Below are 24,932 nucleotides of genomic sequence, written 5' to 3'. Positions count from 1 at the left end.
TAATATGGTGCTCTCCCGCACAGTTGTGTAGTTCGTGTAGTTTTCATGCTCTGGTTTGTATTAACGCTCTGAGCTTGGAAATGAGGGACAAATATCTAGATAATTACATGCAACAGCTCTGCACCATCTCCCTGAGGAATAAAAAAAGGCTTGAAGAAGTGAATTTAGCTAAATAAATCAAGTCTAGCTGAAAGAAATCCAACCTACCGATCTACAGACATAGACTCTATTGACTCAACATTGAGGCAATTCATGTTCAAGACCTAATTACTGCATGCTACAACTGACCAGAAGCCATCCCCTCATGTGTCAGGGGAGAAGATGGATGTATTTTTATGCATCTGTTGGCATACGGAGTTTCTATACTTTGGCATATGTCTCATGTTTTATCCATTCACAACTTTTCAAGACTGTGTTATGCAAATCAACACAGCTTGGCACCTGCAGTCCTCTTTTAGCAAGAGAAAATGTTTTTACTCTTGCAGTGCATATAAGATTAATAGAAGGCAGTGGCTTTTGCTAATACACAGAAAGCCAGCACAAAATCTAGATGCAATTAAATAGCACCCTTACCCCTAAAACAATACCCACAGTTTATCCAGAGGTCAGCCTGTATTGACAGCCAAGCAAAAGGTGAGGCAAAAATTAGACCCTGTGAAAACAAACATAAAGCCTCATCTTGGAAAGCTTTATATATTAAAATAGCAAAACCAAAAATCCCCTTTGTTTATCATGGAGTTTGTTCTGCAAGAAGATGAGCATCTGGCTCCTATTCACGCAAAGCAGTTATGAACGTGCTTTGTGTGAAACATCGTCCCTTTTATTTCAATGGGGATTCTTGGATATTTAAAATTTAGCGTGTGAAAAGAAAGGTCTTCTTTCATTCTTTCTGAATGAAATCATTCAGAAATATACATTTTTAAAATTGATGATTGAGAGGAAGATTACGAAGCTGATAAAAGCTATAGATACATGGATAAAATAGACCATTTCCTTACATACAACAGTTCTGTCTGCCTGTTAAATGAAGTTGTGTGTGCATTAGGGCTCTCATACAGCACTGTTTTACTTCCAAATTTTGTTTCAGCCATCTCTAATTATTTTACTCATCAGTTTTCCAGTTCAGTGCTGAAGGAGGAGGATGCTGTAACCTACTGTTGGTAAATGTGAATAACGTGACAAAAAAGAGGAAGTGTTGCCATCCAGCAGATTTCAAAAGACTTTAACAAAGAAAAGACTTTGAAGAAACCAAAATGCTGAGTAGGCTAAGTGATGTAATACACTTCAGCACCAAATTTACAGAATAGAGAGTTAACTCTGCATCATCTGGGATTTTTTTGAAGCAGGAATTGTCCTTACCAGAGCCTGGTACCCCAGTATTAGAGAGATGTAGAGCTATTGGAGCAAGTCCAGTGAAGGGCCACAAAGATGATTAAGGGACTGTGCCATCTCTCACGTGAAGAGAGGCTGAGAGCTCTGGGACTGTTCAACCTGGAGAAAGGAAGGTTCAAGAGGATCTTTATCAATGCCGATAAATACCTGAAGGGAGAAGGCTAAGCTCAGACGTCCCAGTGACGGGACGAGAGGCAACAGGCTCAAACTGAAACGCCGGAAGGTCTGTCTGACTATAAGGAAAAACTTTTTTTACTATGAGGGTGACTGAGCACTGGAACAGGTTGCCCAGCAAGGTTGTGGAGTCTCCATCCTTGGAGCTCCTCAAAAGTTGTCTGGACAGGGTCCTGGGCAACATACTCTAGGTCATCCTGCTTGAGCAGGGGGGTTGGACTAGGTGATCTCTAGAGGCCTCTTCCAACCTCAGCTGTTCTGTGATTCTGCGAGTCTTAACAGCAGGTCTCTACAGTACTTTAAACACAGCACCTAAAAACTGAGGCTAATGATTCTGAAAGTGTGAATTGTATGAATATTTAGCAACACGGAAGTAAAAAAAAAAAAAAAAGACTATCTTTGCAAAAATATTTTAAAAATTAGATAAAAAGAGGAACTGAAAAAATTACAAAACAGTTTCCCTCTAAATGAAAGAAAGAATAAAGGGAGTTATATTTAATAGACCACATGACATTTAAGAACGTGTGTGGAGCACAGTACTGAGAAACTGTCTGCATAGAACAACAGAAAAAGAATAGGTGTTCAAAAGCCGCTCAAAAACAAAAGCATTCAGGATTAATAAAACATTGCTCTAAAATATCTTCAACCCTATCTATCCTAGGAAACTGGATCAATTACTGGACAGCTGTAGCATGCAGCCCCTGGGGACCCGTGCGAGGAGAGCAGAGCTGGTGATGGTGCCCGGGCACAGCAGGGAGAGCCTGCAGAGCCCGCTGGGGCAGAATCAAGGAAGTGCATTCCAGACCAAACTTGGCCTGCAGAAGAAATAAGTGCAAACACATGCTGTATTTGTCTTTATCGACTAATAGCTTTGCAGTGCTTTTTTATTTATGTGATCAACTCGTTTACCAATGTGTAAGGATTAGAAATCTACAGCAGCTATTGGTGCAATCTGAGGTGGAATCACTTCCTTCTGCTATCGAACACAAAGTTTAGCCTCAGGAGTGTCTGTAGAAAAATTAAGGTGGATTAGAGGGCTTGTATCCTCCTAAACTGCCAGTTCATCACATGTACATCGGATGTCCTGACCTGCAAGACAGCATGTAAACAATGTGCTGTTAGAATGATTAATAACAGCACTTGCTCTTTTGTCCAGGGTATGCAACATTGCTATTGCTGTGGTCTTTGAAGCTAATTTGAATGAGTTAATGAGCAATGCGAGCAGTGCTACTGGACAGTGAAAATACTGAATTTTACAGCCTCAGAGGAACCTGTTCGCTACATGTCTGGCTGTATTTCTCAGGATGGGATGGAGTGCCCTTCAGATGTGCCTGTCACTCTCCATTCACTATGGAATAAAGCTGAATGACAAATTTAGGTTTAATGGCCACTTTCAGACATCTAAAGATAGGTGAAAAAATCTCACCCATATATACACTTATCTGCCCACCAGGTTTTCATGGCATTCTCTTCACTCCTGCCACCCTCCCTTTGATTACAAACCACCTTTGTATTTAGAAGAAAGGAAAGCCAAATTAATCAGGTACAGCAAGCTGCTATTCATGAGGTGCTTGTTCCTTGCTCTAAAGGCACTGACACACATGGAAAAACAGAGAGCAATCACAACATCTGATTTAGTAGTCAAATTCAGAAATCTTGATAACAAAGCACAAACGTTTCCTAACTGACTACTTCCTGCAGAGATTAGGATAAAATATTACCTGACATGTTGCAAGACTCCCTAGGTCTATTCTTTCCAGTATTTCTTGCTGATCAACCTCATCTTCCTATTTATTGATTAGTCTCCCTCTAAGTGAGAATACGAGTAGAATATTTTCTGTACCTGATCATGTTTACATTTTCCCCATTGGGACTGCCCAGAACAATTGCTTAGAACTTATTTTTCAACTAGACTTAAAATGTGAATTTATTAGTATAGTTACTAGGCTTAAAAAGGGGCCCTCTCTTCTTTTCCTCGCTGTTAGAATAACCAATGACATAAAACTTCCGGGATCTTCAGCACTCATAAATTTGTCTTCCCCCTGAAGCATAAAGTTCCCAGTGCTGACAAGCCATTTTTTGCTTTTCAAAAAATTCTTCTTGATAAAAAGTTGGGCACAGTTATTCATATACACACACGCACACACACACGTATATATAACATGTATAAAACCGCACATAGTTAGACATATGAATATAACACACAGAGGACAGAATACACAGAGTAACAAAGTGCTTGAGGCTATGAAATGCTGTTAACATGCTTTAACTGAAACTCCAGCCCAGACCTCTTATCGGTGTTTCTTTGCTACCACACTGTGTGACGAGCTAGGCTACAGGTAGCAGTGTGCTGTACAGCCAGCTCCTGCTGATTTGGCCACAGCTTTCTCTACCAGCTGCTGTCAGTCCTCCCTGAACTTCTGATACACTGCAGATAATAAAACACGCATGGGATGGCAAGCCTTATGGGATGACCGAAGCATCAAACAAGGCTGTGCCTCGATAATACAACAGGCATTTGAGGAAGAAATCAGACTTCTGCTGGCAACATCACAGTGGTTGTTCCTCTAAACTCCACTGATGCTGGACCTTCAGACTCTCCTCCCGCAAACAACGCAAGAGGCTTCATGCTGGGGCTCCCCTGCCTTGTACCTCCTGCAGACTTCACCCACGGGGATACCAGCATGGACCTGGGCAGAACTGAATTTCTTGCTGTGACCCAAGGTGGTGGGGACACCTGCGGTTGGGTTGCTTGGGATCGCTGCTGGCGTTTCAGGGGTACCAGCTCCCCGCTGCTGGCGGGGGCATGCCAGCACCGCTGAGGAGGCGTATGGGAAGGGTTGGAGCAAGGCTGCCATGTTGGACCGGTTGAGCTGCCCCGGAGGAAGTGTACGGTGGGAACAAAGTACAGTGCCAGGGAAAAGGGCTGACTGGGTAAAACTCAGCCGTACGCCCCGAGCTGATGCTTCCTCTTCTTTTTACCTTTGTCCATTCACAAATGAAAGTGACTTTCCCAGACTACAGCAACTGCACTTCTGTAGCAAAACTTTGCCTCTTGTGCAGGTTGCTGGTTCACTGTCAAAGTTTAATCTGAAAACTCCAAATAAGCAAATACCAAACTGCTCCCGAGATTCTTGTTTATGGCTGGGAAGCAGCGTCAGCATATTTCTGCTGGGAACGAATTGCTTTTCTAATCCATTATTGTTTTATGGCAGCTGAAATTGCCTGACTTGGTGCCAACACATATGAACTACTAAACAGTTCTTTAATCTTGTTCTGCGGTCCATCCTTGGTTTTGAAATAAACTGCCAACTAAACAAAATTAGTTTCTTTGGATTGCTGATGGCGTATATATGTGGATTTTGAGAAAGGGAAGTGGGCATGGGAGGAAATCCTGAAATTGCAGAAAGAAAAGGAAAACATGCTGGGTTTAGTTTTTCTATAATACATGCACCAACACACCTGCTGAAACTCCTTTCCTTTCCTTGCAGGGGTCATCTGGGCTTGTCTGAGTGTGGCTGCAGCCTGGCTGGTTTCTGGAAAGCTCCTGGCTGTCCCTGGGGCCAGTGTCACCCATCACGTCCCCTCTTCTTCGCGTGCTGTGCTTCTCCCGGTCCCTCCTTAGGGGTATGCTTTATGTCCAGATGGGATAGCAGTGGTCACCCTGCGGCGGGCTGGTAGATCCTTGGCGCTCCCAGGGCACCCACAGGCTTTGCCCCGTGCCGTAAATCACGTCTTGCATTGCTTCTGTCCCCGCAGCTTACCGCACGCAGCTCCTTTGCCTCCAGGCCGACGGGACCCGGGAATACGACTCGGGAACAGCGGGAAGCAGCAGGCTGGTTGGTGGGTGCTCCCCGCGTTGTGCCGGACGTCCGCATTCACAAAGGCGAGCTCGAAGGAAGATTTGTTTCCTAATGCCCCAGGGCCTGAAAAGGTAGGGGAAACGTTTCTGCTCATTGATCCTCTGGACAAGAAGTTGAGCGCTGTGTCCACTGCAGGTGCAAGGGGTTTCATGACATTTTTAGCAGAGGGCTCTTGGCCCTCTCCCCACAGCTGTGTTGGGTGGCAGTACAGCTATCCGCATATTGACTGAGGAAGTGCCATTTTGGGAAGTGAGGATGACAAAGGTTAAGCGCTGCAGCCTGCATAACATGTCTGTGGCTTCTGGCAACTTTTTGTCAAGAGTAATTGCCATGAGTTGCTAAACTTTGCTGTCAAACTGGATCTTCAATCTTACCGCGCAGAGGGGATGTTTCTCTGGGTGTATTTCATAACCTGAGCGCTTGTTGCTACATTTGTGCGGTCAATGCAACGGCGCTCAAGGTACAGAACAATCTGCTTACAGTATCCAGGTCAGGACATCAGACTCGTTCCACCCAACACGTCCGAGCCCACAAAGCAAGGGCCGGAGTGGGCTCCTCCAGATCGCCCATGCCCAACGCGAGACGCGCACAGCGGACTACATGCTCATGCTCCTCACAGCCAGGGCCAACACGTTACCCATTTGCAGCATTTTCTCCTGCTCCCTTCTCCGATACAGCAGACCCAGCTCACCTGCAGACTAAGGGGCCTGCTGATGGCAGCCGTCTGGCCCGTCAGAGCAGAAGGGAGGCTGTGGCAGTATGGAGGAGGCATCAAGCAGAGCCCTCGCTCCTGAGCCTCTCTAGCAGGAGGCGGCGCAGTGCCCTACCCCTCGCTTAACTCGTGACCTAAGGTAATTCCTTCACCCTTACACGTGATCGGCCATGGTGCTCTTCCCTGACTTGGAAGAAGAGAAATTTGGGAGACTGTGTTTACTACTAGGCATCCACAGGTCTCCAACAAAAGGGAAATCTCTTTTAGTATCCTTGTGCTGAAATGTTAAAAAAAAAAAAGCGTCTTTTGGCAGATATGAAGGGTGCAAATTTTAATCTAAAAAAAGACTTTCAGAAAACAAAGAAGTAACTGCAAGCAGGGATGCTAGAGTCAACGTTGTTTTGCAAAGCGCTCGTAGCTTGTGCATGACAGTGGTATTATCATGACTCATTCCCTGGCTGCACTGACACCCATGCTGATGAACAGCTCTCACATTCATCCTCCCCGGGGTCTAATTAGGAGCAATTTTGAAGCAGTCAATCGCATGTGGCCTGCTGCCTGGAAACGCAGAATCAGGTTGGGATCTGGCTCGGCCTTGGGGACTTTTGGTCTTGGAAGTTCTCAGTTTTAGAATGAAAACGAGGGGCTGCATTACTATGGACCAGGAGATGGCCTTCGCTCTTTAACGTTCAGCCTTTTATAATTAACGCCGAACTGTAACATCTGTTTGAACCATCCACTTTTCCATTGTTTCTGTCTCACAGATTTTGGGGGAGGCTAGGTTTTTTTCCACGTTGGTTTAAGAAAAAAGGTGAAAGGTTTTGGAAAGCTTAACTAAACCCTGTTCAGCTGTTTGAGTTATTTCAGCAAGAAAATACTTCCCCCATATGTTCTTCCACTTAAGCAGCTGAGCTTGTAAATTCCTTCAGCTGCGCCGTTAACCACCCGGACTGCCTCAGTCCTGAAGCACATAGCTAGCAAGTACCGGAGAGCTTGCATGTTTTTCTTCTCTGCACTCCTATACTTCCTTTCCAACAGCTGCGGTATTTTTTCAACATCCTTCTTGCAACTGCCTTGATTTCGCAAAGAATTGCTTTTTGCCTGCGGTGTAGATGCCACTGCAGAAAGGAGAGAACCAGAAAGACGACGAGCCAGGGGAGTAACAAAAAAGAAACGCGTACCTCCCCGTCGGGGAATCGAACCCCGGTCTCCCGCGTGACAGGCGGGGATACTTACCACTATACTAACGAGGAACTGTACGAACAAAGCCTTGCGCCCAGCCCCTAAATCCTTTCTCCAGCCGCACGTCTCGGTGCCCCCGGCATGTCGGCTCACCCACCCGCCCCGCCCCTTCCCGCAATGCACCACGGGGGTTGTAGTCCTCCGCCCGCTGCCTTCCCCCTTCCCCGCCGAGCGCGGAACTACGCGCCCCAGCGGCCCGCAGCCCCGCCCACCGCGGTGGGCGGGGCGCGTGGCGGCCGCAGCGCCGCCCGCGGCCGCTTGGCGAGGGCCAGACGGCGTGCGCGAGCCATGGCGGCGGAGGTGGTGGACGGCAGCTCCTTCTCCTCGCCCGCCTGCTGCCGCACGCGGCACCTCTACCTGCGCTGCCGCGTGGACTTCGGCGCGCGGGCGCTGCGGGGCACCGCGGCCCTCACGGCCCGCGCCGAGGGCGAGGCGCTGCGTTGCCTGGTAACGGCGGGCAGGACCCGGCGGGGACCCCGCGGCGGGGGCGGCCTGCGCTGGGCCCTTGTCCGAGGGCGGCGGGGGAGGCCGCCGCGCTGTGTCCGGCCCCCCCCCCCCCCCGCCCTGTCCTGCCTCTCCACAGCCGCGGCCTCGGCGCTCGCCTCGCCGCCGCCCCGCTGCTTCCCGCGCCGCCGTGCGCTCCTCCGCCCCGGCAGCCTCCTTGCCGTGAGGGCGCCGCGCTCCTCTCCCTGCCGCGTTGGCTGCGCGGTGCTGTCAGCGCCGGGGCGAAGCGTGGCTGCTCCTGGCGGGCGGCGGCTTCCCGCTTGGAAGTGCTGAGCTGAGTGAAAGGGAGCGGTAGAAAGGCGGGTTTTCCCCATGGAAATGGCGAAGAGCCTGTTGCCGAGTGGGTAGGGATAAGCCGAGCCGTTAGAAAGCTGCCTTCATGGCTTTTTCTTACAGGTTTTTATTATGCCGGCTATTTTCGAACATTCCGCTGTTTTAATGCAAATAAAAGCAAAACCTTTTCAGCTTTACTGTGTGGCCAAAGTGAAGTTTGGGGTATTTTTTTCCCCCTCCCTGCTAGCACCGTAAAATCCTCCTGTGTTAAGCTTAAAAAAAAAAAATCCATCCTATTAGTAATAAAGACCAAAACTTTCCTCCTGCTGCATATGTGAATGCTGCATTGTTGAACGCATCATCTGTTGTACAAAAGTCCTGGCTGATAGTAGCCCGTTGCGGGATGAAAGTCTCAGCAAGAGCTCCTGAATCTTTCTCCTTATCTGAGAGTAGTCATGTGAAGTCTTTTCACTTTGTAAGTCAGTAGACTCCTGTTTTAACTTCCATGGTCAGAAGCTGGTTTTCTTTCTCCCCTCCAGTTCTAAGTTGGGTGCTGCTGTCTTAAAATTCTTTTACTCCCAATAATCAACGCAGCTACTGTGTTGTCTTGTTTTTACTTATAAGCCCTTTTTTCTTCACATAGGCTTGTTTTTGAGATTTGATGAGTGCTATGTTAATTATTACACAATTTAACAAGTATATAATATTTGCTTCGTTACAGGTCTTGGATACAAAAGACCTCCAGATATTTAAAGTGACTGTAAATGGACAGGATGCACAATTTGGTTTTGGACAGAAGCACAGTTTCAAGGGGACTCCACTGGAAATCACTTTTCCCTTTGAATTGAGGAGGTATGTACCTTTGCCTGCTCCTTTAGAGGGCTTCCAGAATGCACAATATAAGGTACTTTCTGTCTGCAGAGTCTTTGTATAAAGCTGGCGAAAGGACTTGGTAGTTAGGGTGTTGCGTTTATTTGATATACAGTCTTGCAGTTGAATTTTAATAGTTACCTGTCGTTAGACAGACAAATCTTTGGGAGTCTTTGTACCTGCGTCCAGGTCTGATATAATCTGTGGAGTGACTTGCTAAAGTGAGTAGTGAAATGGTGTGGAACATGTCACGATTATTCCAGCATTTCTCATTGGTAATATTCTTCCTTCTGCTTCAGCTGCCTCAGTGTTCAGAGTTGCTCCAGTAGGGAGCATATGGAGCAACAGACCCTGTTTTCCTTCCTTTTATACAAGGACTGATCTCCTGCAGTTCTCCCACAGGACTGCAGATTGCCACTATGATTAGATGGAAATATATTTTTAAACAATACAAATGTTATCATATTGACTAGAGGCTCAGGTCTCTAAAAACATGGACATCAAACAAAACATAAGCAACCTCTTTTAAGTTGTATGAAATAAAAAGTTGTTGCCAAGTTCAGCGTGGTCCTTTGACCGTTTGCTTTCTGTGATGTAACTCCGTGATATCTCATGTGCTCAAGCTAAAAGCTGCGATTGTATGAGGCGGTTCCCTTGTCTGAATATAATTTTATAATAAGTTGTCATTTACTGATGAGTTTTCGAAAGTGATTGCTACTTCTCGAAACTCAACGTTTGCTTCTTAATACTTTTCTTCCTTCTCTGAATTGGTACAGTTTAGAAGAATATGTAAAGTGGAAGAAAAAGGAATGTCACACAGTAGCTGTTATTCTTGTTAAGTAAAAGCAATAATGGAAAGCCATACAGAATGTGCTGCCTGTCCCTTCTGGGAGAACACTTATGGTCTGATATGAACCTGAAAAATGGAGTACTTGAACAAACGGGCGACATCGGAGGCGTAGGGAATTGTTTTGTTTGTTTGACTTTCAGCTTTTCTTCATTGCTAGATTTTCTTGTAAGAAAAAAAGCTACAGATACAGTGCTAAGAATTTATTACCTTGTATTGCCTGTGGTCCCCCATGTAAGTCTTAATAGTGATAGGAAAGGGTAAGAGTTACAACTGTAAGTTTTAACTATTCAGTAAGCATATGTGCCTTATGGTGATACAAATTACTTTTTCTTTTGTTGTCAAATATGTACTTTGGAATACTGACTATAAACTAGATATCTACACCTGGTCAGCTTATCTAGCGTCCAGTTTCTCCGATTAGCTGAAGTTCTTTCTGATTTATGACTGGATTGTTAATTCTAAAGAGTTGCTGGAACTTTCAGATAACAGATGCGTGTACTTCTGCATGGTCTTGGTGGTGGTGATGGTTACGTTTTGTTTTAAAAAATAAGCATATGATTGTATCATCTTTTGCACATGTGAACTCTTGTTAGCAAATTGGTGCCTATCTTGCACAGAGCTGTTAGCTTTTCCTTAACACCAGTTCTTGAATCCTGAGCCCTGACTAAAGTTGGGGCATTTTGTATTTTTCTCATTAACCCTAATGTTAGTGGGGATTTCCAGTAATTCCTGTATCTAGTAATTTTTTTTCTACTTAAGGAGCACCTTTACAAAACCTAACATCGGTTGCAAGTTTTAAACTTTTTGACTTGCAGAATGCGCAAATCTTAAATCTTGCGGCAAGTTTTCTTATACAGGCTTTATGCGTTTTCTGTTTTGTCTACTTATTGCTGTGGGGTTTTTTATACTTATGTGTATAGTGTTAAATAGTTGTGGGAAGACTATATATACTTAGCTGAGCCTCCTAGTTTAAAGAAAAAGTTCCAGTTCTCCTTGGGCTGTAGAAGAGGAGAAATTTATGGTTAGTAAAAACAATAAAAGAGGAAGTTTCTTGAGGCATTAGAATTGAAATGAAATAGCTAATTGTTACTATGCTTGTATCAATTGAAAGGGCAAAGTTGTTTTAATATGCTACTTATTCATACTTTCACTGGCTTTGGAGCAGTGCTGCAAAACTTGGTATTACTGTTTTCCAAAAAGGTTTGTGAAGGAATTTCAGCAATAATCAGGAGTCGTGTCAGAACCATCTGACTATGTTCTTTGTTGTACAGGGGACAGGAAGCAATTGTCGAAATCTCATTTGAAAGCTCTCCAAAGTCTTCAGCTCTCCAGTGGTTTACTCCGGAGCAAACTTCTGGAAAGAAACATCCATTTCTATTCAGCCAATGTCAGGTTGGCTTGACTATTCTTTTTAAAGATGTTATTTACATACCACTGGAATTCCCCTCAGTTTCTGAAGGGTAGGAGAGGAAACTTGTTCAGCGTAGAATTTAATGTTGCTGCACGGTCCTGTAATGGGTTTGTGTATATCTGTCTATGTATGTGTTTTGATTTATACACATATACATAACCCAGTACTTTTCCTTGCAAGAGAAGACCTTTCCTAAGGCTAGCAAGGGAAAGAACAGTAGCCCACAACTTCTAATAGTGTGTATCAAAGGCCATAAGTAAAAACACTTAATAAATCAGGATATTGCTGAGACTTTATTATATATTTGCAAGTTATTACTTGCAGAACTGCTCTACCCTCTCCAGTATTTCTGTTGAAGAACATCTAGTTCTTTCCGATCAACACGTGTGGCTATTAATCTGTTTTATCTATCATTATTTCTTTTAGCAAATTCTTAATTATGAAAAACACTACAAGCCATAAGTGACAGGAGATACTGGCTTGTGGCTAATGAATTCTCAGTATGGGTTGTACAGATTGTCAATATATTAGTTTGATGTGCTTTTAATCCACTGTATAAGAAAGATTGTTCTGTACTTCTCGCTGATTTTGTTTCTTCCAGGCTACGCACTGCAGAGCCATCCTTCCTTGTCAAGACACTCCTGCTGTGAAACTAACATACTATGCAGAGGTAGATGAACCTAAGTCATGTGTATCTAAATAAAGGCTACTGCAACAATAGGTGTTTGTTTTTTTTTAATATATAGCTTCCTGAATGTGGTCTAAAATGCAAACAGGGAATATTGACTTGTAGTTTTCTGTAGCCACTGACAGCTGCTCATCATCTTTGTGGCACTTCTCTAGGTTTACCGTTTTGTTTTATAAATTTCATATCTACCTTCGTTCACATATATCTTTATTTCCAAAAGAAAAAAACATGGTGCTGGAGTTGGAAAGAAATATGCACTTAAATTAGGAAAATGTGACTGTAAAACAGCAAGAATTGCTATAAAGCACAAATATTTGAAATTATTTTCCTTCAAGGATTTAAAAATAAACTTAAATCCCCCTGTATGCCTTCAGTGTTATGCTCTGGTGAGTAGTTGTGGTATCTTTGCAATATCAGTGTAAGTAGTCTAATGGTTTTAGGGAAGGAAAAAGTGAGATGTATATTGTGATGGTCAGTTATCTAACGGAAGTGAATCTTTGGCTGTTTCTCAGAGGTAGTCCTTCTGCTTAATCAAATGTTGCCAGCCTTCAAAGCAAAATTTTCTGCGCACCCTTTGCTCTACTTGAGAGGGAAAATTTAACGACAACAAAACAAATCTGGACTGTTCTTTTTGCTATAACTCTTTCTAGTATATATTATATATACAGTATATATAATATATATTATAGTTATATATATATATGTGTGTGTGTGTGTGTGTATATATAAAATAAAATAAAGGTGGTTGGCTCTATTAAGAAAAGCGATTTCACTCTCCTCTGTGCTGACTGAATTCCTAATAGTTGGATAACCTTCTTCCAGGTATCTGTTCCTAAAGAATTGGTGGCTCTTATGAGTGCTCATCGTGATGGAGAGATGCCTGACCCAGAGGACAGCAGTCGGAAGATATACCGTTTCAGTCAGAATGTAAGTGCTACAGGCTAGTACAAAGAGGCCTAAGGTGATGGCGTTCCTAACTCATGGAGCAGTTCAGCTGTGGTTCTTACAGCATTGATAAATTGTATGACTGATGATGAGTCTTTGCTGCAATGAAAATGTGAGATCTCCACATCTGAAAAGTCAACTAGTAGATGCTGATGATGTTTCCTGGTTGTTTGGTATTCCCAGGAAAGCCCGTGTAGTTTGAAAATGCTTAGTATATACTCAGAGCTAGTCCTATTAAACCCTTCTGTTCTTACTGATACTTGGGAACCGAAGAGTGGGCTTTAATGACAGGGGAGTGAGTTTTGAAAGTCAGATCCTGCAAATTTTAAGCTTACCAGGAACTTGTCAGTGAAGTTGAGCAGTGGAATCAATTTTTAACGTGAAGTTGAGCACATTCTGACAATAGAGACTTTTAAAAAGGTGAAAACTTCCACTTTTATGAGAAGTGCCTCCTGCTACTTAAATATTACCATTCTTAGGATGAAGTTTCATGAAATGGGGCACCTAGTTTAATGACTCCCCTGCTCCTAACATTGACGTCCCACTCTTTTTTTTTCCTGGCTTTATTGTTCCCACTGCCTCTTGCATGCCAGTTTTGGTGTTTGAGATCTCTTGGTGAGCCTACTTCATTTTGCTAAACTGACAGAAAAACTTTCCATAAGCAAAAAAACCCCAAATAGTTCTAGTAAGCTGATCTGCATTGCTGAGGGGCTGGATGAGTGAAGGCAGGATGGAGTTGTGTGGCTGGAGGAGAGTGGAACCTCCTCTGAGCTGTGGCAGCTGTTAAATTGACTTGGCTTTTATGTGAAACCTGAAAGAAATCACTGTCACTTTATATCTGTGAGCTCTTCAATATGCAGTATTGTACCTGCTCTGTAGAGCCAGAAACATTTGCTGTTCTTAGTCTAGTGTGTAAGGCTTCTAGGGAGATATGCTATCTAGAAAGGCACTGTTGATAAATCTGGTGGACCTGTACAACGTGTAACAAAATTTGGTCTAATTGAAATTAAGCTACATGTGATTAATATAATATAGAACAACATTAGATCCCTAAAGTCTCTTTTTGCTCCTGCATGGCCAGGCTGGTAAGAAGCGTAGTGGAGAGCAGCCTCTGTGAAATGAATTTATAACCTAACAGCCATTGAGATTTGAAGCCATTTCAGAACTTCAAATCAGCAAATTGGGCATCAAAATTTAGGGGTTTATTGATCCTCTTTATTTTCTAACTTGTATGTAACACAAGCCAGGGGATTTAAGTCTTTCAAGAGTATGTTCTATAGTTTAATATATAAACTAAAACACATAAGGTGATATGAGTATTTCAATAAATAATTTCAACGTGGTTTGGTGAGAGTAAGTTGTGGATTAAAATTTTATCAGAAGTTTTGTCTCCAAGTAATTATGGTTTAAAGAGTTACTTATTTAACAGTATTTAGTCTGACTAAAATGGAACTTTACCAGGTTTATATTATCCCTTTTTGTTTTCAGAGCACTGGGGAAAGCAGTTTGCTATCAAGATACTGTGGCCTTGGATTTTTTTTCATGTTTTGATTTTATTTTAATCTCAAACATGGAACTTGCATATACACACACACACATACACACGTGCATACAAATATATGTGTGTGTGTGTACTATATATATATATATATCTATATATAGTGGTTTTCTTAAACCTTTTGTATCCATAAATCTTCTTGTTTGCTTGAATTCATTGAAAATTTTGCTGGGTTTTTTTGTGATACAACTGTTTATCTGAGCAGTATCTCCTGGATCATCCTCCATAAATACTAATGGATCTGGAAGGAGTATGGAAAACTAACTTTTTTTAAAAAACATTAGCCAAATTGATTGCATTTCTGTGTGTGTACTCATATTTGCAAAATTTTTCTTTTCAAATATAAACAATGCAATTTTGTGGCTTTTGCGTGAAAGATCCCTGAAGCAAGTACTTCTAACAAATAAAGGAAAGTTGTGCTGGGGAATAAAAACAGTGCCTTTATGCTAATGCAAGGCATGAAACTGTGGAGGAAATGTACTACTTTATTTATATACCTCTCTTTCCTTTGACTAAATCAGCCGTGTTGATATCTTGCATCACTAATAAGTTTTTTAAATGTTCTCCATTAGGTTCCGATACCTTGCTACCTGATTGCTTTAGTGGTTGGAGCTTTGGAAAGCAGGTGAGTGAAACTATAAATACTAATAATTATAAAAACAGTTCAGAAAATTCTCTCTGTTACTTGACCTTGTGTTTCTAGTTTTTGACAGAACATTAAACAATTATCTGTGAGTGGTTAACTTTCTTTTCATCCTGGAACTGAACTTCATTCTGTTCTACATTACTGCACCTTGCTTAATTTATGTTTTCGAATTCTTTAATCAAAATATATGCATGTTGATTTGCTCTTGCATCATTTTTCTATGGAAAAATACTCTTGCGGTAAGAAAAGGGAATACTATAAAGAGTTTGGAAAAGTTTGGAACCACTAAGTGTGTGGGTTTTTTTTTTTTTTTTTTAGCTCAGGTACTATTGTCTTTCTCATCTAGTAATAGATGAGCTTTGTCATGTATAAAAGGCAGAAAATAGCTTCAGCCTCACTGCTCACCTGAATAAGGATGTTAGTCTAGCCCAGAATAATGCTTTTATATTAGCGCTTTACAACATTTTAAAATCTGTGAATGTGTTTCCTATTTATTACATTCACTGAACAGTGTGTGTTTCAACAGAATGTGTTTCATTTTGTTTAGATAAAGTTTTTCTAGTGTTGCTTTGGCAGTGGAGAGTAAAAAAGGAAGCAGATTCTCTAATGAGTTACTTCAGCAGCACAGATTACTCATAAGCACATTAAACATCTTATGCTCTCTATGTTAGTTTCCCGTAGAATTACTTCCAGTTCATTGTGTCTCACTGGATCTTTTACTTTCAATAGAGAGATTGGCCCAAGGACATTGGTATGGGCTGAAAAGGAGCTAGTGGATAAATCAGCCTATGAATTTGCTGAGGTAGGTAATTAACAAAAATTGTTTTATGAACTTAGTGTTTGATGTAGTACTGGAAAAGAAACAGACTATATTTCAGTGTTTTGTTCAGCTTTTTTCATCTGTACCCCTCCTTCTTCCACTTCCTGCCTCCCCGCCAAAGATGCCGTTCCTCTAGCACAACACAAGGCTACTATTGAGTATGTTGAATAAGGGTTGATGCAGAGCCTTGTGCTCGTTTTGCATGTGGAACATCCCAAGTTGAGAAAGAATGGGGTGTTGGTCGATAGCTTTAACTTATTTAGAGTTTGTAATTAGATATCTTGTTAGAAACTAATGCAAATTCTTGTTTCAGACTGAAGCTATGCTGCAAACAGCAGAAGGATTAGCAGGACCTTATGTATGGGGACAGTATGATCTGCTAGTCCTGCCACCTTCTTTTCCTTATGGTGGCATGGAGAATCCTTGCCTTACTTTTGTAACTCCAACACTATTGGTAAGTATAATGCTTCCCAAAGTCACCTTTCCTTTGAGCTTGCTCCAGTGTTTGGATATTAATCCATAGACTGGATTAATGTTTCTACCAGAAAGAACTGTAAATGTTTCTGCCTTCTTTAGAGTTATATGTGAAACTATATTAAGTTGATATATTTTGAGTTTTACTTGAACTCATAATTATCCTGTCTTTTTTTTTTTTGTAGGCAGGTGATCGATCTCTATCAAGTGTAAGTGCAAAATACGTTCATGTCTTCAAACAGAACATAGCTTGAACTTGCGTTTTAACTTACTTTGTAATGAATATCTGTAAATGTGGTCTTTTGTTCATTGGGTGAATTAAAAGCTAAGGCAGTCACTCAGGAAGTCTTTCAAATTGAGTTTTAGTTCTAAGTACGTTTTCTAGCATATATTTTGTGTAATGAACAGGTGCAAATGACTTGGGTGCCTGTACTCGTAGGGGGCTAAGTTCAGTCAGCTACTCAGTAGCTCTCTTCCTGTCCTGTGTGTAGGTAAGTTAAGATCAATTTGTCTGTGTTTTTATCTAAATTGTTTGGAGGAAACTTGTCTCTCTATATCTGTTTAGTCACTAGAACATGTACAGTTCTCTCTTAAAGTGGGTATCGTGTTCAAGTTCTAGCTTTGTCTGCAAAGTTGACTATTCTGGGTGCTGTTCTATCTCATTAGCCTCTCTACTCGACTGATACACTGCTAAAAAAAAGAGTATCCCTCTCTTACCACAAGAATGCTGAAATATTTGACATGTATACTTGGACATGGATATCGTGTGTCATTATTCTTCTAGGGGTGATTGTTTTCTTCCTTTTTGTTTTTTTTAGAACATCCCAGCACCACGGCAGTTGCTCAAGTGGGAAAGTAGCATTAGTCTGTCGCTTGACATACATCCAGTATTCTGTAAATGTGATTTCTGATAAACAAGTGTGTGCACCATGTTACCAGATGAGTTATTGTTGCCAGTTAGTTTGGCCGTATGACTTAACAGGCTACAAATTCAAAATTATTTCTGGAGAAGGTTCAGTAGGATAGTAGTCCTCTAAGTAAAATTTCTATGGAGAAGTTTACAGAGCTGTGAATATCAGTTGGCTTTGAGAATGTAAAACAGTAACATCCCATTATGATTTTTCCTTTCTGTTGGTGTTTGATGGTTCATTCTCCAGGGGAGTCTAACTTGTAGGTCTGTCATTGTTTTCTATGTTTTAGGTTATTGCTCATGAAATCTCTCACAGCTGGACGGGAAACTTGGTAACAAACAAAACATGGGAGCATTTTTGGTAGGTGTAATATTGAGTGCTATACAAAACATATCTGTAAAGAAATCAAGGAAATTAATTTTACCATCTTACCTGTGCTGATGTCATGAATATATTTCTAGGCTAAACGAGGGACATACTGTATACCTGGAACGCAGGATTGGTGGTCGGTTGTTTGGTGAGCAGTTAAGGCAGTTTCATGCCCTAGGAGGCTGGAGAGAGCTGCAGAATACGGTAACTATCTTTAAAATTATGAGAACTTTATGTTTAAACTTAAACCTGAATAAAATAAAGCTGACACATTTAATGTTTTGCACAAATAAGACTTATCCAGTCAGCTTTCCTAACACTTCTTGGAGGATAAGTAGCTTTAGTTTTCAAGGTATATGTTGTCTTCCCAGGGTAAATAGCTTCCTTGCTCAGTCAGAGGATAGAGAAAGCCTTTTGAACTGTTTTAAATTATTCTGCAAGGATGAACGTCTTTTCAGACTGTTTTGGTTCTTCTAGAGTATGGCTAAACTGCAATATTAACTGATAGTATACTGGGAAGTAGCTGAGAGGTTGTCAAAATTATTTGCAAGCATGACAGTTTTCTCAGTTGTCAGAATTTCCAATGCCTAATGCAAGTAACTGATTTTTTTTTCTGCCTACTGCATTATAATTGAGTATATAATCTGTTCCTGTCTAGGAAGGTTATTTCATTTAGTTGTTAGAGAGCATAGTTAAGCTTAGACTTCAGGCTTCCAGTCTGTGACAGCATAGCCCCTCTCATTCTGTGTGATGACTCAGTTCATCTGTTTTACTATGAATGCTTCTGTGTTGTATTTTATGCTTTATACTGCCTGTTTAAATCAAGTTATTAATAAAGGGATAGATATGTGTAATTCATTAGGCACTTGTGATTAAGAAGGTTGTGGTAGTAATTAAACTACTTCAGAATGACAGAGGCATGGGGTGATTGATCCTCACCTCTTTATTTGATAAGCTGTCAAACACTGATAAAACAAAATGAGAAAACAGGTTAGTGAATTTTGTGCAAATTCAGGACTTCAGGAAGAAGAATGAGAGATAATGTTTTAAAATAAAGCCATCTCAGTCTAGGATGGGTGATACCTTTATAAATATGATTAGCAGTGATTTGCAAGAATATTTGCCTTTCTGGATGAATATATTTTGTTATATCTTTGTCACAGATAAATACTCTTGGAGAAACAAATCCTATAACTCACCTCGTCCCTAATCTGAATGAAGTAGACCTTGATGCTGCCTATTCATCTGTTCCGTATGAGAAGGGCTTTGCTTTGCTTTTTTACCTCGAACAACTTCTTGGAGGACCAGGTAAGTATTAGTCAGACTAGACATTTTATTCTTTCATATTTTAATTACAAACAGTGAAACAGTTGTTTGTTTTTATTGTTAGATGTCTTCATTGGCTTTTTGAAGGCTTACATTCAGCAGTTTGCTTATAAGAGCATAACAACTGAGGACTGGAAGAAGTGTTTGTACTCCTACTTCAAGGATAAGGTTGGATGATATTTAAACCTAATTGATTGAAACCTTTTATGTGAAACTGTGGCATAGCTCAGGAATTACCTTCTGTAAGGACCTGTCCTTATCTTTCTGCTCTTCATTTAGAGATCTTAATATGATGTAGTCTGAAATTCTATGATGATAGATTTGCGTTATGATGTACGTTTTCTGAAAGAGAATACTTAATAGGATTCTTCAGCTTCATTGGAGGGATGTTTAAAAAAAATAAGAGTGAAACTAATTTTCATAGGGTATACTTTTCTCTAAAAATTACATTTTAAATTGAATAAGGATTTGTGTTGTTTATAGGTAGATGTTCTTGATAAAGTTGATTGGAACTCCTGGCTGCATACTCCCGGAATGCCACCAGTGAAACCTACGTAAGTATACTATCTTCTGTTGTAGTTTGGCCTGTCCTTCTCCAGATTCCACAGAATTTTTCAAACAGTCACGTAACAGTTTGTAAACAGGGTGAAAGTTGTCCCACACACCTTTCATCAGAAAATATCCTTTGTAGAAATTGATATATATGTATATAGGGGGAAACAATGTTGCTCTTAGTATTTTCTTTTTTTTTTTTCCAGTGAAAGTGCATTTTGCTTTGAAAGTTGCCATGGAAGCTTTTTTTCCAAAAAAGAATATTTTGTTTTCAGCTACAAAGTATTTTATATATACATATATATGTGTGTGTGTGTGTGTATACATATATAAATATATATATACACACAATTAGACATCACGTATGCTCAAAAATATCCATAATCTTAGGACAGATGCACATGAGATCAAGGGACAGTGTCACCTATATACAAAATGCTTTGATTACTATGAGGAATGAAAACACAGAATTGTGTTTCGTGCTAATATATCTTTTGTAAATTGAGTTGCAATATTGAGTTGGAGCCTATAATGAACAAATGTGCAGTCATTTGAAAAGAATTTCTTAGCATTCTTGTGAAAATGCTACAGGAGCTGTTTGAGTTTCTGAAGTGTGATTCTTTTTCTTGTCTTTGACAGATATGATATGACACTAGCAAATGCCTGCGTTACCTTGAGCCAAAGATGGATCAAAGTGAGTGGTTAAGGACTTCTTCTGAGGTCTCTGTATCTCGCAAAGCTAGTTTTCTTCGTACAAAGTGAGCCGTTCTCTTCCAAAGTCTATCGTTTGCTGAGAGGGAATATATTTTACCGTGGTGATATTGCTGCCAGGGATTTTGCATTTCATAGAGTAGTCTTTCCTCATAGAGTCTGTGAATTTGTTCTGTATGTGAAACGGGTTGCATATTTTAACAAGGCAAACAGTTTTGTGTTATGCATACATAATAACTAGACCGAGAATATTCTTTTTGAAAGGTTAATAGTATGGCTTTCATATTTGGATTAAAAACAAATGCCAATGTATCTCTGCATTACTGATTACATTGTATTAGCAGTGCTTGCCCCACATTCTAATGGAGCTAGTATGTATTTCTTATCAGAACATAAAATACATACATCACGGTAAGTAACTAATACCATGCAATTTCAACCAGAAAACTCATGCAACTAATAGAGAATTCCACAGATGTTCATTTTGTTCGTTTCATGGCTTTTTACTGTACTGGAATATTTTCTTCAACTTTCTTCTTCTCATTGTTATTTTTGTGGAAAAAGTATTTGTTTTTTCCACTTAACTTTAACAGAAAGATCAGTGGGGAGAAAACAAGTGAAAATGAAAGTCAAGAATACCAAACATCGCATAGTAGCTTAACACCCCTCCACCTTTTCTCTCTTGTGTTGTATTTGTGCAGTTTTGGATATCACAAAGTAGTATCTATTTATGTGAAACGGCTCAAAAGTAAATGCAGATGTCGAAACACAAAAAAATACACTTTTTTGTGCACTGAAATACCTATTAAAAACTTAAATGACTGTTTTCTTTTCAGGCAAAAGAGAGTGATTTGTGCTCCTTCAGCTCAGCAGACCTGAAGGGAATGTCATCTCATCAGTTGATTGAGTTCCTGGCACTGCTGCTTCTGGAGGTAAATGTGTGCCTGGTGTAATCAGATTCTGATATTTCAAAAGCAGACACAGAAGCCCAAATGTGCTTTGGAACTGAATTGTCCGTATTCTTTTAGACTTGCTAAAATAACTGACTCTCACCTTTGGATAGTCACTAAAACTTTCAGCTGCGCCTCCCTGATAATGTTTGATTCTTCACCTGATGAGCAACATATGGAGTACTTTAGATTGGAAGGTGAAAAGAAAATTAGAAGGTGCTTGAGTTTGTCTGGTTTTGACATTTTGTCATTTAAATAAGCTACAGATAGAACTGAATGAAAGAACTTCAAGTGTTGAATGTTCTGGTAGTACTGGATGTGCATTTGGGAATACCCGTGTTTATTCCTTGACATTTCCCTAATACTATGAGAGCGTGAAAGGAACAAATACTTATATTTATCATAGTTAGCTTTTAATTCTGTCTTTTTTTATCATCAGTCTTCTTTCAAGAGCTTGTTTATATTTTGAAGTATATGGATTGAGGTGTACATCTGACTTATTCTGACTTTGCAATTTCCTTCTTTAGGCGCCGCTTCCGGTGTCGCATGTGAAACGAATGCAGGAAGTATATAACTTCAATGCCATAACCAATTCTGAAATAAGATTCAGGTTTGTTCTAGTAGGGATATTTTTTTCTCATGTTAAATGCTTTCATAAAACAAATAGTCCTGTTTCATAAACAATCAATCAACTGATGTTCAGTAAAACCATTACTTTTTTGTATATGCATGTGTAAGCATGTTAACTAGGGAGCAATGTTCTGTTAATTATGAATTGGGCAAATTATTTAAATATAGTCATGCAGAAGAGCTGAAAGTGAGCAGTGGATTAGCTTTGCTAGATTCTCACATGTCATGCTAGCAAGGGAACCTGATAATTTGATAACTTACTGTTTGGAGGGTGGTGTTGGATAATGCAGTAGTGAGCAACTTCTGTGGCTTCATAAGGATGCTTGACAGATCTTGCCAGTATTCAGTCAGGAACAGATCTTCTGGCCTGACCTCCTGAGTTCTTCTTATGCTAATATCCCCATGTTTCTTCAGCACAACTTGCAGATTTTTTATTATGTTTTAATGCCTGTTATCACAAAGCTCTTTGTCTCACTGAAAGATTAAATTTCAGAGGAAGTTTCTAAACAAAGAGGAAATGCTTGTAGCCAAATGGTTTGAGTTTATAATTCTTGTACCATCCTAAATTCTTTTATTTTGTATTTACATATTCTTAAAACATGTCACTTAGGAATCGAAAAAAAGTGTATTGTTGAGGACTAAAGTAATCTTTACAAATAACTTGAAGATTTGCATATTTTGCTATGGTTGTGTACTTTGTTATATTTGCAATAGCAAAGATTAGTCCGCCTTACCTCTTACATTTCTTTGTTTCCTATCACAAAACCTGCAGATATTTTAAGCGTATGTTTGTGGTTCTCATAACAAGAAAATTTCTTCTTTTAAAACAAAATGATAAATGCATGCCTATGCTGGTGAGTTTTTTAATGAGTTGGTCAAATGTAACGATTGCTATATAATTGAGTGCTAATCCTGAACGATGCAATTGCACACTATTGGAATATAAAAGAAATAGAGTTGCAAAAAAAAATTATACTACAATAATTATACCACTTTGGAGAAACTTTGAAGCAATTTTTAAGAAGTATTTTTAGAACAAAGTCCACATTTTTTAATAAGCCATTCAGACACTACATATTTTATATAGACTTTATGGTAGACTCCCATTCCTATGGTTACACAGGACAGCAGCAAGCGCTTGTGCAGGCAGAATCATAAGGTGACTAACTGGGGCAAATGAAAATGAAGGAGAAATAAAAACGTAATTTTTTTTTTTCCAGATGGCTACGCCTCTGCATCCAAGCCAAGTGGGAAGAAGCCATTCCTCTTGCTCTAAAAATGGCTACAGATCAAGGCAGGATGAAGTTTACTCGGCCCTTGTTCAGGTAAAAGTAATCTTCAAAACGTAGGAGCTCACGTTTGTGGCACTCTTAGTATTTGGAGGGTATATATAATACTTGATATTTTTAACATAGGTACATAACCCTTTAAAGCAAGTGATGTAATACAGAAACTTCTGTGTGGCTTGAACACGATAATCTTCAGAATAGCTTTCCACTATTTGATTATCTTTAACTGAGGAAAATTTAGTCTCCCATTATGTATTTAAATATGAAGATTTCAAGGGAAAAATAAAACTTTGAGGTGAAAATACACATTAAGCTATTTTTTCATTGATTTTTGTGATGTTGGATTTTTTACAGGGACCTCTACAGTTTTGACAAGTCCCGAGATCTGACTGTCAAGACATTTCTGGAGCACAGAGCTTGTATGCACCCAGTCACTTCAATGCTTGTGGGCAAAGATTTGAAACAGGATCAGTGACAAATTTCTTCGAAATGTTCTTATTCCTGAGGAAAAAAAGAAAAGACTGATCCTGCAGTATGTGCTGGTACGCGTGCTTGATTATCCTGTAAAACATTCTGCTGCTTTAATACTAATTTAGCTTAAAATCAATCTGCCAAATTAAGTTTTCTATTTTACACCTCCAAGTGAAACTGCAAAATCACTGTATCTATGGAACTGGGAGAATGATTTTTGTTACAATCAATTTTTAAAACCCAAAAAGCTATTCTGAGATGCAGTCATTTTTGTCAATTATGTGGGATTTTAAAACGTGGAAAATTTATTGGTGGATGTTGTCACTCTTTGTGCGCAGCTTTCTTTTTTGTAGAAACATACAGTTGAAACTTCCAAGTATCTGAAGACTTAAAATAAATCTTTTTATTGCTCAGTCTATTTGTCTTTGTATTGATCTGTACAAAAAAGTTTCAAAATAATTTTATCGTATTTACCTTTCTGTGTTGTGGGAGAAATTTGTTATGTGATGTAAAATATTGTGGGTCCAAACAGATTACGAAGACCTGAATGGATCACAGCATTCTAGTGTTTGAGCAAAATTTCGTTCTAGCCCGATTTGTCATGGCCTTGTAATATTAGTTAATTCCTCACATTAATCACAACATGGTGGTTTTATTTAAGTATTGCTGTTGGATCCTATGCAGTGCACTCATTGCACTAATACTTTGATTTGGCTGAAATAGCTAATTTGCTTGTTTTAACCAAGCTGAATTTTTTACCAAACCTCAAAGGCAATATCTTGCTATGCTTTTAGTGACCTATTTAAATTGTTTCAACCCACTTTATATTTAAAAAAAAATCCAATTGTTGCAGGAGAACTAAAGCCCAAGTTTTTCCATCCCAGATTTGACTTGAATTGTTTTATATTTTCATTTTTAACCAGTTCTAGCATGATCACTTACACTAATAAAACAAGAGATAAGAATCCCCAAAAAATAGGAAGATTGAGGTTTTTTGTAATTGTTTCAGCACTTTAGTCCAAGTACAGTAGTGGATGGTTTAGGTAAAACTGTTATGATTCTGCCATCTATAGGTTGTTTTTTGAAGTGAATTTGAAAATGACATCCAAAAAGCTTTTCATGAAAATGATCAACTAGCATAAATAAAATCCATTGAAATAGAAATAAACTCAGGTCAAGGAGTAACAGAGCAAAATCAAAAAGTGGTTTTTTGAAGGAGGAAGATTAACAAATACAATGGATTTAAGAATAGTGCTTAGAATGAGAGTGGAGAGTCGATCAATCAATTTACTTCTGAGTTT

General features: G+C 39.9%; 1 protein-coding gene and 1 non-coding gene across 2 annotated transcripts; one reads left to right on the top strand and one right to left on the bottom strand.

The window, feature by feature from the left end:
• Nucleotides 1-7,322: 7,322 nt before the first annotated feature.
• TRNAD-GUC (transfer RNA aspartic acid (anticodon GUC)) lies at nt 7,323-7,394 on the bottom strand. The gene has a single exon. It is a non-coding gene; the product is annotated as a tRNA-Asp (tRNA).
• A 157-nt stretch (nt 7,395-7,551) lies between these two features.
• On the top strand, nt 7,552-24,044 carry LTA4H (leukotriene A4 hydrolase). The gene is made up of 19 exons (XM_068938140.1): nt 7,552-7,830; nt 8,882-9,012; nt 11,152-11,272; nt 11,893-11,961; nt 12,802-12,906; nt 15,055-15,107; nt 15,858-15,930; nt 16,262-16,402; nt 16,608-16,631; nt 17,623-17,693; nt 17,795-17,906; nt 18,866-19,010; nt 19,093-19,196; nt 19,512-19,582; nt 20,220-20,274; nt 21,128-21,223; nt 21,769-21,851; nt 23,092-23,196; nt 23,515-24,044. Exons 1-19 carry the CDS (start codon nt 7,672-7,674, stop codon nt 23,633-23,635), a joined length of 1,839 nt encoding a protein of 612 aa, XP_068794241.1. The 5' UTR covers nt 7,552-7,671; the 3' UTR covers nt 23,636-24,044.
• Nucleotides 24,045-24,932: the final 888 nt, after the last annotated feature.

The sequence above is a fragment of the Struthio camelus genome, chromosome 1, assembly GCF_040807025.1.
Source record: "Struthio camelus isolate bStrCam1 chromosome 1, bStrCam1.hap1, whole genome shotgun sequence".
In the NCBI taxonomy this organism is placed as follows: Eukaryota; Metazoa; Chordata; class Aves; order Struthioniformes; family Struthionidae; genus Struthio; species Struthio camelus.
The sequence above is the reverse complement of the archived record's forward strand: the minus strand, read 5'-3'. Positions and strand labels throughout refer to the sequence as shown.